Genomic DNA, 13,207 nt, shown 5'->3' with positions numbered 1-13,207 from the left:
TGCAGCCACTTGTGCCCATCAAATGCAGCCACTTGTGCCCATCATATGCAGCCACCTGTGCCCATCAAATGCAGCCACTTGTGCCCATCATATGCAGCCACTTGTGTCCACTGACCCTCCCACTCTCGGGGCTCGTGGCTCTCGCAGCACCCCCCAACCCACCCCCCCCGCGTGCATGGCTCCTACAGAGGGGACCTACTGCAGCATCTCCTCTCCAATGCACCAGAGTGGTTGCGACCTCTGCTCCAGCGTATCTCCTCTGCTCCTCTTTCTAAGCACCAATCATCCAATAGGGTGGCCTAGCGCTTTGGCCAATCAGGAAACATGTCTGACGCCCTGCCTCTTGACTGGCAGGGAGGAGGGTTGTTGTGAATATTGCAAGAATTAATTCGCTATCGTAACACAATTGGGTGGGATCAGGGCACACTCCCTGTGCCCCGAGCCCACCCTATTTTGAAGCCTATTAGAGCCTCTGGCTCAAATCAGGTGCTTCAACAAGTACCACCCACTCCCGGCCCACCATAGGAATCCATGCATCCGGCATCCTGAAAAGGGCTGGGCGCATGGATGGGGGGGGGGGGGTGAAGGGATAAGGTGTATAACTTACCTTATTTCTGGTTCTGGCTTCCTCCATCCATGAGACTGGTCCCTCTCCTCTCTAAGCAGCTTCTGGCCATGGTTGCATGATCACCTCCTAATGTACGATTAGGGTTGCCACCATTTCTTCCTCTGATAAGATGGCACTGATAGGCCCTGATGGGTGGCACTGATGGGCACTAATAGGTGTTACTGATAGGTACGACTGATAGATGGCACTGATGGGCACTGATAGGCACTGGTAGGTGACACTAATGGGCACTGGTAGGCGACACTAAGGGGCAGCACTGTTGATGAGGCACTGATTGGTGACATTGACTGGTGGCACTGTGGGCACAGTTAGGTAGAACAAGTGGGCACAGATGAGCTGTCGGGAGCTTTCCTTGATCGAGACAATGTCCCTCTGAGAGCCGCTGGTGATCGGCTTTTTTTTATTCTCCTCAGGCTGTCGGCACGAGGAGAGAAAATAGCCAACTACCATTTTTGTTTACATCACATGATCAGACGTCATTGGCTGACTCTGTGATCAGCCGAGTCTCATAGACTCACTGATCACAGAGCGCACCGCACGTTCCCTCACGGGGGCGCACAGGTCGCTTGGGCATGGGAGGATGTCAATAGATGTACTCCCTGCAAAGTAGGATCTGAACAAGTTTAAAATATATATTTTTTTTACTATTTTGGGCCAGTTTTCCTTTGATAATAATTTTTTTTAGGAGATATTCATCACCATTTACCACCAAATGAAAGTCCAATTTGTCCTGAAAAAAACGGTATAATCCCCCTGGATGCATAAAGTAGTTTGATGATATGTACGATTCTACACATGTCAAAGAACATATATATACATATACAGTATGTTGGATAGTTTCTAAATAATCTAATATAATACTAACACATGTCAAAGTTGCAAAATTGTCCTTAGGCATTAAGATTTGTTTTACCCTCAGGAGCGAAGGGGTTAACCATAAGTAGGAAAAGCTTTTTACCAGGCAGGCCTCCACACTCATCTTAGAAGACCTACTTATAGACTGTTTATGATCAGAAAATAAGTTGGCTAATTATTGGAAATGGAGACCCAGGTTTCACTTATATCTGCAGCCAGGGTATCATTCAGATAATAAAGTCTCGTATTAAAATGATGTGAGACTCATGGATGCAATATCACGTGCGAGATAAAGTAAAACTCTAAGGTCAACACTGTAATTGCAGCAGCAAACATTTTATTGCTCAACCACCCACTGCCACCAATGGCAGAACACTGTGTGCTACTAGAAATGGCATAGAAATTAGAGGTGAGGAACCCACTCGTGGATCATCAACAGTCCACAGAACTCCATCTGAGAAAACACAGCTCTAGCAGATCAAGCAATATAATTGGAAAGGAAGGAACACGTACTCTCACTTTGTTCTCCTGGCGGTGCATAGAATGAAAGGCCCAGAGAGACGATGGCAGCAATTTCTAAAATGATGAGAGTCACATCCTGAAGGGCTTCCCAGACTAACTGCAGGAAGGTTTTGGGTTTTTTGGGAGGTATGAAGTTCACACCGTATATTTGCCTTCTCTTCTCAAAGTCTGCTACATTATCCGACAAACCTGCAAACAATAACAAAAAGTGTTAATAATTTCTTGTTTTTTTTAAAAGCATCCATTAATTTGAAGCAACGTATTAATTAATAACATACAAAACAAAGAAATCACCTAACCATTGCCTATGCCAATTAAAGCAATCTCTCTGAACCAGTATTCTGTTGAACTCTTGGTTCTAAAGGCTGCTAGTGAGCAATAAGTAAATTCTGCCTCTCAGACATAATACCACCGACTGAACATTCTTCCCTCTGATCACCAATGTAAGGAACATTCTTCCCACTGACCACCAATGTAAGGAACATTCTTCCCACTGATCACCAATGTAAGGAACATTCTTCCCACTGATCACCAATGTAAGGAACATTCTTCCCACTGATCACCAATGTAAGGAACATTCTTCCCACTGACCACCAATGTAAGGAACATTCTTCCCTCTGACCCAATGTAAGGAACATTCTTCCCACTGATCACCAATGTAGGGAACATTCTTCCCACTGATCACCAATGTAAGGAACATTCTTCCCACTGATCACCAATGTAAGGAACATTCTTCCCACTGATCACCAATGTAAGGAACATTCTTCCCACTGATCACCAATGTAAGGAACATTCTTCCCACTGACCACCAATGTAAGGAACATTCTTCCCTCTGACCCAATGTAAGGAACATTCTTCCCACTGATCACCAATGTAGGGAACATTCTTCCCACTGACCACCAATGTAAGGAACATTCTTCCCACTGATCACCAATGTAAGGAACATTCTTCCCACTGACCACCAATGTAAGGAACATTCTTCCCACTGACCACCAATGTAAGGAACATTCTTCCCACTGATCACCAATGTAAGGAACATTCTTCCCACTGATCACCAATGTAAGGAACATTCTTCCCACTGATCACCAATGTAAGGAACATTCTTCCCACTGACCACCAATGTAAGGAACATTCTTCCCTCTGACCCAATGTAAGGAACATTCTTCCCACTGATCACCAATGTAGGGAACATTCTTCCCACTGAACACCAATGTAAGGAACATTCTTCCCACTGATCACCAATGTAAGGAACATTCTTCCCACTGATCACCAATGTAAGGAACATTCTTCCCACTGATCACCAATGTAAGGAACATTCTTCCCACTGATCACCAATGTAAGGAACATTCTTCCCACTGATCACCAATGTAAGGAACATTCTTCCCACTGAACACCAATGTAAGGAACATTCTTCCCACTGATCACCAATGTAAGGAACATTCTTCCCACTGATCACCAATGTAAGGAACATTCTTCCCACTGATCACCAATGTAAGGAACATTCTTCCCACTGATCACCAATGTAAGGAACATTCTTCCCACTGATCACCAATGTAAGGAACATTCTTCTCACTGATCACCAATGTAAGGAACATTCTTCCCACTGATCACCAATGTAAGGAACATTCTTCCCTCTGACCCAATGTAAGGAACATTCTTCCCACTGATCACCAATGTAAGGAACATTCTTCCCACTGACCACCAATGTAAGGAAAATTCTTCCCACTGATCACCAATGTAAGGAGCATTCTTCCCACTGACCACCAATGTAAGGAGCATTCTTCCCACTGACCACCAATGTAAGGAACATTCTTCCCACTGATCTCCAATGTAAGGAGCATTCTTCCCACTGACCACCAATGTAAGGAACATTCTTCCCACTGATCACCAATGTAAGGAGCATTCTTCCCACTGATCTCCAATGTAAGGAGCATTCTTCCCACTGACCACCAATGTAAGGAGCATTCTTCCCACTGATCACCAATGTAAGGAACATTCTTCCCACTGATCACCAATGTAAGGAACATTCTTCCCACTGATCACCAATGTAAGGAACATTCTTCCCACTGACCACCAATGTAAGGAGCATTCTTCCCACTGATCTCCAATGTAAGGAGCATTCTTCCCACTGACCACCAATGTAAGGAGCATTCTTCCCACTGATCACCAATGTAAGGAGCATTCTTCCCACTGATCTCCAATGTAAGGAGCATTCTTCCCACTGACCACCAATGTAAGGAGCATTCTTCCCACTGATCACCAATGTAAGGAACATTCTTCCCACTGATCTCCAATGTAAGGAGCATTCTTCCCAATTTTTCTTTATTAAAAGTCTTGCAATCATTAAGCATAAAATCACAATATATAAATATACATAAATATATACATATTTACATAAATTAAAATAAATATAGCAAAACTGCTCTCAAAACAAAAAAAATACTTTACAGCAATAACATAAATCCTATTACGACTCACACCATTACACCAGACATCAAACTTGTGAGGTTAAGAAACAATCCCGCACCTATTAAGCATGCAGCCCTTCTTCAAAAAGAAGATACTAACCAACAAAAGCTAAGGGAGTGAAAGAAACAGAAAAAGAAAAGAGCTCCTCACCCAGAGATGGGCAGTTCACCAAAGGCAAGTCTGATATTCCTCCACGCCCTTATCCAGACTGCCCGAGGCTCCCTGCCCTTCTCAAGACCCCGAATTTTCCCAACCTCACCCAGAATATCGTGCACCACCACCTCAACAGAGAGGACTTTCTTCCGCAGGGTAATCTGGCACCGTGCATTCCATGTGAAGTAACGGACAACTATACTAACTAAAAACAGTGTATCGAAATCAAAATCCCAGTGAATCGGGAATGCCCCATACACCCACTCCGCATAACTCATGCGATAGAAAAAGGGGATGCCTAGAGCCCTCCCCACCCTTTTATACACCTCTATGTTAAAGGGACACTGGAGCAAAAAGTGGTCCATAGACTCCACTTTACCAACACACTCCGCTCTAGGACAATCCCGATCATCCACAGGGCGATGCTTCAAGTTCCCTCTCACATAGAGCCTTCCATGGAAAGCGAGCCAGGCTTGATCCCTAAACTTCAAGGGGATTCTTTCTAAATTGATTAAACGCAACCCCTCCCTCATTACAGAGCCTGGGCAATCCCTTAAGGCCAGTGACACACTGAAAGCAGAGCCCAAAATCCTCTTCTCCAGAAGCTTCCTGGGGAGGGACTTGATATCCTCCACTGTCACCTGCCACTGCCGAAGTATTTTCAGACACGGGGCAACATAAGCCGGGAGCTTGCCATGTCGGACTCTCAGACTTTTCACTGGCCCGCCATCTTCCCAGCATCGCAGAAAAGGCCTAAAACAAGATTGAAAAATACCCACCCATCCCGGCGGGTTCTCTGCTAGCATGTTACCAAGATTGTACTTTAAAAACAGCAGAGAAAAGAAAACTATTGGGTTGACCATTCCTAGGCCACCCTCCCGCCTAGACAGGTAAGTTACATTGCGTTTGATCAGGTTCAGCCTACTTCCCCATAACAGTTGGAAAAAGCAGCTGTACACCCTTGCATAGAGAGATACTGGCAAGATACAGACGAAGCTGACATATAAAAAAATTGGGACCAGGTACGTTTTGATCAAGTCAACCCTCTCCCTCAATGAAAGCTTCCATTTCTTCCAGCTTGCTACTTTGGCATTGGCACACACCAACCTGCTTTCCCAATTTCGATGACCATAGTCACCAGGACCAAATTTGATGCCCAACACTTTAATTTCCTGCTGGGGCTCTGGGAAGGCATCCGGAAGTACGAAGCTTTCACCTTCCTCACCCATCCAGAAAACTTCACTCTTTTCATGGTTGACTTTAGAACCAGAAGCCTCCGTGTACTGCTCTATCATAGAGACCACCTCCTGCGCCTCCTCCGTTCCAGAGACAATAACAGACACATCATCGGCATAGGCCACGACCTTCAAAGGTGGCACACCAGCAATGCCCAAAGGCACCCCGCACAAAGATCCACACTCTAGCCTTCTTATGAAGGGGTCGATTGCGAATACATATAACAGGGGGCTCAGAGGACATCCCTGGCGCACACCAGAGCCAACCTCAAAAGGCCGTCCAACCCAACCATTAACCAGTGGGAAGCTCTCAGCCCCTTTATATAATGTCTTCAGCCAATCTATAAACCTCCCCTGCAGGCCGTATCTACCAAGTAGCAAATACAGGTACTCGTGATTGACTCTATCAAAAGCCTTCGCCTGATCCAGTGCCAGCAAGTACTTTCTCCATCCAGCAGCCCTGCATCGCTCCAAAGCCTCCCGGACAGCTAAAACCGCTGAAAAGGTACTTCTACCTTGGACCGAGCAGTGCTGATGACTGGACAACAAATCGCCTGCCACTGACGACAAGCGCCAAAAAAGAATCTTCGCCAAGATCTTTCTATCAACATTGAGAAGACTGATGGGGCGCCAGTTCTCAATCATTGAGGGGTCTTTACCTTTTGACAGAAGAATCACAGCGGATTGCCTCATGGAGGGAGGGAGCGAACCCTCTTCTAGACAGCTGTTATAAACCTCCGCTAAAAAGGGAGCCAGAATGGACTTAAAACACTTGTAGAATTCAGCTGTCAACCCATCTGGCCCAGGCGATTTTTTGGTAGCCAGCTTCTCTATAGCATGAACTACCTCATCCACTGAAATTGGTTCTGTCAAATCCATCAAAGGCAATGTACCATTTCCCAATCCTGGAGTAGAATCCAGAAAGCTTTCCATCTTGTCCCGACAAAGGTCCTTTCTTCCCAGAAGGTCTGCATAATATGATCTGAAGATCTCCAGGATCCCTGATCTGGACTTCACCAGGGAACCCGTACTATCCCTCAGGCCTAAGACCGTCTTAACTGCTATGCCTTGCTTACAGTTCTGGTAAGGATCAGGCGAGTGATATTTTCCATAATCCCTCTCCAGAACCAAGGAGGCATGCCGGTCGTATTGACACTTTCTAAGAAGAAACTTCACCTCAGAGATCTCCCCTGGATCTCCTCTATACGAGACAAGACGATCAAGCTTCCTCCGCAAATGCTGGTAGGCAATGTACATACCAAGCTGCTTCTTCTTACTTATGGCCTTGAAAAGTCCAATCGCCCTTTGTTTCACAAGCTCCCACCACTCTGACTTAGTGCTGCAAAAGTCCAGAATAGAAACCTGTGCCTGGAAAAAATCCTCAAAGGATTGTCTTACCTCTACGTCTTCCAGGAGAGCCGAATTCAGTTTCCAGGTACCCCTTCCCCTGGGTGGAGTGTCCGAGGCATTCAGAGTCACAGACAGCATACAGTGGTCAGAGAACTCCACCGCCCTCAACTCAGGAGCCGAGAAAGCAGAGTTCTCCTTTAAAAAAAACCTATCTATCCTACTCTGACTATTCCCTCTCTGAAATGTGAATCCCGTGCTGCCAGGGCAGTGCTTAATATGCACATCTACCAGGCCTGCTTGTCTCACCATATCTCTAAGAAAAACGCTATCGTACGCCAGCCTGTCTATGGAGCCTCTCCTGTCTTCAGGCCTAATTATGGTGTTAAAATCACCTCCAAAGACAACCTGCTGGGACGTAAAAAGGAAGGGCTTGATCTCTGTGAGGAGGCATTTCCTGCCCCATCTTGACTGCGGTCCATAGATATTAATCAGACGCAAGTCCTGCCCCCTAACAGAGACGTCCAAGACCATGCATCTCCCAATTTCTACCTCAATTACCCGCCGGCACGTTACCATATCGGTTTTAAAAAGGACCGCAACTCCGCTGCAGGGCTCTGCCGCAAGAGACCAAAAGGAGGGACCGCATCTCCACTCCCTTTTTGCTAGATGGACATCGGCCAAAGTATTGAGCCAGGTCTCTTGCAAAAATAAAATCTCGGCATCAAACTCGCTGAGCAAAAATAAGGCAATATCACGAGCTCTTGCAGATTTCATGCTGGCGACATTAATGGTCGCCACCTTTATCGGAGTGGGAACTGCCATCAGGATGATTGGGGTAGTCGTTTCTTAACCTTTGCCACACTCTCATCACCAGAAACAGCTCTCTTCAAACTATGTGACTCCCCCTCATCCATGGATGATAAAGAAAAAGATAAATCAGACATCCCATCACCCGACAAAACTGAAAAAGGGTTACCAGGAGGTACCCCTCCTGGGTCCGACTCTGAGGAAGAAATAACTACTTTATTTGTCTTCCTCTTCTTCTTTTTCTTCCTCCTAAACGTCTCCCACCCCTCATCATCCGAATCCCCCCCAACAGAGGGTGAGACATGGGATATGGACACCCTTCCATCAGCCCCACCCCCATCCAGCACCCCCACACCCCCCTGACCACGTTTGCGCTGCCGTGGGACAGGGACTGGAGGCTGAGAAGGAAGATCCGCCAAACCCGCCCCCCCAGCAGCCTCCGCTAGCCTGGAAGATCTACGCGCAGCAGGAATAGGGACCACCACATGGGGGACAGACTTAGGGACCACATCACTAGAGGGAACAGAATCTGAAGCAACAGATGGAACTGACACAGGAGGGACAGACTCAGGGACCACATTACCAGGGGAAACAGAACCTGAAACAGATGGAACTGACACAGGAGGGACAGACTCAGGGACAACATTACCAGGGGAAACAGAACCTGAAACAGATGGAACTGACACAGGGGGGACAACAACAGTTACAGCGGCCTCATCCTCCTTATCCAGCCTCTGCAGCTCAGCCTCCAATCCTGGCAGGTTATGTAAAGCCTCTGGGCACTTACTGTAAGGATGGCCAAGCTTTTGGCACAGATTGCACCGAATTTGGGTACAATCTTTTGCCAAATGGTCCAGATCCTGGCATAGAGAACACTTTTTACGGGTGCAGGTAGAGGCAAAATGGCCCTTTTCACCACATTTATTACAGACTTTGGGCTGTCCCTGGTAGAAAATAGTCAGCCGATCTCTTCCCAGAAAAGCTGAACAGGGCAGATGTTGGACTACATTGCCCAGCACCCCCAATTTTAGCGACACTGTCCAGGCCCCTGTCCATATCCCATGTTCATCCAGGACCTTCCGCAGTGGAGCGAGGACCTCACCATATCGGCGTAGCCATACTATCAAATCAGCCTCTGGTATGGATTCGTTACGCACCAGGATGGTCACCGATTTTATCAGAGGCTGCCTGGAAATCACCTTTGGCACCAAACCACTCCACTGCGAAAGGCCCTGGCACCTCCTATGTCGCTCCCAAAATAAGTCCAACCCCTCAGGTTTTACAAAAGACAAATCAAATTCATAACTCCCCACTGGGCAAATCAAAGCAAAAATATCCACAGCTTTAAACCCCATTTCCAAAATCAACTCAGCCACCCTCCCCCTCACTGGTGGCGTCCCCTCCCCCTCCCACTTCAACTGAACCACATTTCTCCTCCTATACCCACTACCAAACTTCCCTAAATTGTGACCACCAATATTTACAACATTCCCCCCACCCTCCTTGGTGCGACTCCCCACAACAGACGCATAACTCCCCATATTCCTCCCAGCAGAAGAGACATCTCTAGTAGATATCGATTGTACAGATTTGGTCTGTACAATCGATGAGTCTTTCCTCTGAGCAGAGAGAGAAATGTCATTTTTATTTTTCCCAGCAGTATTAACCCCTTCACCATCACCACCCACCACATTCATTGTTTTATCATGACTGTCATTGTTAATACTTGCTGGTATATTCACATGTCCTGCAGTCTTCCCAGCAGTGTCAGTTCCCTCTGCTGTGCTGGTGGAATCTTCATCTGGCCTGTTCTCTTCCATCAGGACAGGACTTTCTGCAGAGGACAGTGCAGGCTGGACTGACACATCCATGGCTTCCATTGCACATGGTGCAGTATTCTGACCCCCTCCCCCACCAGCATCAATCAGCTCTGCTGGAACACAGAGAGGCTCAGGTGAAGCAATCACATTGCAGGTGTCAGACATAGTGTGTGAAACACATGCAGCAAATGTGGTAGTGGAACTACAGGTCTCAGCACATGCAGGTGCAGCAACATCCACACTCAGGGGGTTTGGTGCAGGTTCATCCTCATTCCCTGGCTGATTTTTCTGCACATCCTCCGGGACCTCTGATGGATCATCACAAATAGGAAACTTGCTTCCTCTCAGGGGGGATTCCATCCGCTGTATGAAGGTCAGGGTGCCATGCTCACTCTCAACCCCCTGGCTGGTTGCCGCTGGCGATTCCAAGGCCTTACATGGGGGGAGAGGAGCAGAGGCAGATGGACCCGGGTCATCCATATGCTGAGGCTGATCCACTGAACACGCTGAGGACTGGCTGGCAAACCTTCTTTCGTTTTCAAACTTTTCTTTAAATGCACCACTCTTATCCTTCAACTTCTCCAACAATAAAGTTTGCTGCTTCACCTTTTCCTCCAATTCCTGTAACTCAGGCTTCATGGCGGTGCGATTTTTACTCCAGGCCTGGAAGTATTTGGTTTTGAAGTTCTTAAGCTCCGCTTTCAAAACTTTCAGTTTCTCCTCCGCTCTTCCAATCTCCTTAAAGCGATTGACAACCTTCTGTCTAAAAACGCTTACATCCATACCAGGGCCCGGACCCACAGTCAGATCCTCCACCTCCTCCTCGCTGGGCCCCGTGTCATCAAGGGGATCCATCTCAGGGCCTCCCCCAGGATCAGGCATTGTTCCTGGGCCAAGCTAGCAGGCAAGGCCCAGGCTTGAAAGAAGGTGTGGTTCTCAGAGAGAGCTCTTTGGGTGTGTCCTCCTCCTCCTTCCCACTGATCACCAATGTAAGGAACATTCTTCCCACTGATCACCAATGTAAGGAGCATTCTTCCCACTGATCTCCAATGTAAGGAGCATTCTTCCCACTGACCACCAATGTAAGGAGCATTCTTCCCACTGATCACCAATGTAAGGAACATTCTTCCCACTGATCACCAATGTAAGGAACATTCTTCCCACTGATCACCAATGTAAGGAACATTCTTCCCACTGACCACCAATGTAAGGAGCATTCTTCCCACTGATCTCCAATGTAAGGAGCATTCTTCCCACTGACCACCAATGTAAGGAACATTCTTCCCACTGACCACCAATGTAAGGAACATTCTTCCCACTGATCACCAATGTAAGGAACATTCTTCCCACTGATCACCAATGTAAGGAACATTCTTCCCAATGATCACCAATGTAAGAAGCATTCTTCCCACTGATGTCCAATGTAAGTAGCATTCTTCCCACTTACCACCAATGTAAGGAGCATTCTTCCCACTGACCACCAATGTAAGGAGCATTCTTCCCACTGATCACCAATGTAAGGAACATTCTTCCCACTGATCACCAATGTAAGGAACATTCTTCCCACTGATCACCAATGTAAGGGACATTCTTCCCACTGATCACCAATGTAAGGAAAATTCTTCCTACTGATCACCAATGTAAGGGACATTCTTCTCACTGATCACCAATGTTTCCCCATATTTTCCCCACTGACCACCAATGTAAAGAGCATTCTTCCTACTGGCCACCATAGTAATGAGCATCCTTTCCACTGGTCACTAGTGTTATGGGATACTTATCCACCAACCACCACCAATCTATGAAGGTAATTTTTCCCTAACCACCAATGTAACTTATCACAGACCACCAGTGTAATTTGGGGCTTCATGGAGACCACCAAAGTAAGAAGGCACTTTTCCAATGACCATCCCTGTGGTCACAGAGTGGGCACGATCACAGAATCATGGGAGACCATCATATGACGCCCTCCCAGAACTAACTATCCGCGCTGTAACTGTCACTTGGCTATAGCGCAGTCAGCAAGTGGTTAAAGTGACAGAGCACTGCGCCCGAGCCCACCCACTTGTGACAATAGCGAATTAATATTCACTATTGTCTTCCAGCTTCTCCTCCCAGCCGATCAGGACAGGAGGCGGATTAGGTTGGCCAGGAGGAGAAGCAGAGGAAGCCCTGGGGGGCAGAGTTCCGGGAACCTACACCGTGGTGGGGCTGAGTTTGGGGGACAGTCACCGCTGAGGGGCTGAGTGTCGGGGACCGTCACCGCGGAGGGGCTAAGTGTTGGGGACCAGCACCAAGGAGGGCTGATTGCTGGGGACTGTCACCGCGGAGGGGCTGAGTGCCATGGATTGTCAACACGGAGGGGCTGAGTGCCGTGAACTGTCACTGCGGAGGGGCTGAGTGCGGGGATCGTCACCGTGGAGGGGCTGAGTGCCGGGTCAGTCACTGCGGAGGGGCTGAGTGCCGGGTCAGTCACTGCAGAGGGGCTGAGTGCCGGGTCAGTCACTGCGGAGGGGCTGAGTGCCGGGGACAGTCGCCGCGGAGAGGCTGAGTGCCATAGACAGTCACTACGGAGGGGCTGAGTGCCAGGGACTGTCACCGTGGAGGGGCGGAGTGCAGGGACCATCACAGTGGAGGGGCTGAGTGCCAGGGAACATCACCGGGGAGGATCTGAGTGGCGGGGACCGTCACCATGGAGGGGTGTGTGCAGGGGACCGTCACCAGTCATTGATTTGCATGTCCTCATACATTACCGTCTGAGTTGTGTTTTTTCCACATTTAGTTTACTAAACACAACAAAGCTCCCCACAATGCTCCCAGGGCATCTTCAACTCTACAGTCGTCTCCATGAGAGGCTGAGTGCGGGCAGTCCTAAGGGGGGGGGGGTTTGTATGCTACCCCCGCAAAAAGTTTAGCACCAGCCGCCACTGGTGGAGAGCTATTAGAATCCCTGTCAGGTTTTTACTTCTGTCTGTGTCCCCCCCATAACAGGAATAGCGGTGAAATCTTCCAAGGGGGACACCAGTTTTAGGAGTGCCCAACTTTGGAGGAATATCCTCTCACTTCCTGTTTGGCCACGGGAAAGGAAGTGAAGGGAGTATTTCCACGACACTGCACACTCACTCAATCTGCACTCAGACTGCACACTCTATATTGCCAAAAGTATGCCTGCCTTTACACGCACATGAACTTTAATGGCATCCCAGTCTTAGTCCGTAGGGTTCAATATTGAGTTGGCCCACCCTTTGCAGCTATAACAGCTTCAACTCTTCTGGGAAGGCTGTCCACAAGGTATAGGAGTGTGTCTATGGGAATGTTTGACCATTCTTCCTGAAGCGCATTTGTGAGGTCAGGCACTGATGTGGACA

General features: G+C 47.8%; 1 protein-coding gene across 8 annotated transcripts in view; it reads right to left on the bottom strand.

Moving 5' to 3' along the window:
* The window catches only part of ATP2B3 (ATPase plasma membrane Ca2+ transporting 3), a 435,183-nt gene that overhangs the window by 160,968 nt on the left and 261,008 nt on the right, over positions 1-13,207 (bottom strand). For all 8 annotated transcript variants that reach the window (XM_077478862.1, XM_077478864.1, XM_077478865.1 and 5 more), the window contains exon 4: positions 1,997-2,194. In XM_077478862.1, the coding sequence (XP_077334988.1) occupies positions 1,997-2,194 (198 nt within the window). The remainder of the gene's footprint in view (positions 1-1,996; positions 2,195-13,207) is intronic.

Source organism: Lithobates pipiens, unplaced genomic scaffold (assembly GCF_037356315.1).
Source record: "Lithobates pipiens isolate NorthernLeopardFrog02 unplaced genomic scaffold, aLitPip1_a1.2 Scaffold_1, whole genome shotgun sequence".
In the NCBI taxonomy this organism is placed as follows: Eukaryota; Metazoa; Chordata; class Amphibia; order Anura; family Ranidae; genus Lithobates; species Lithobates pipiens.
Note: the sequence above shows the minus strand (reverse complement) of the source record. Positions and strands in the feature narration are given on the sequence as shown.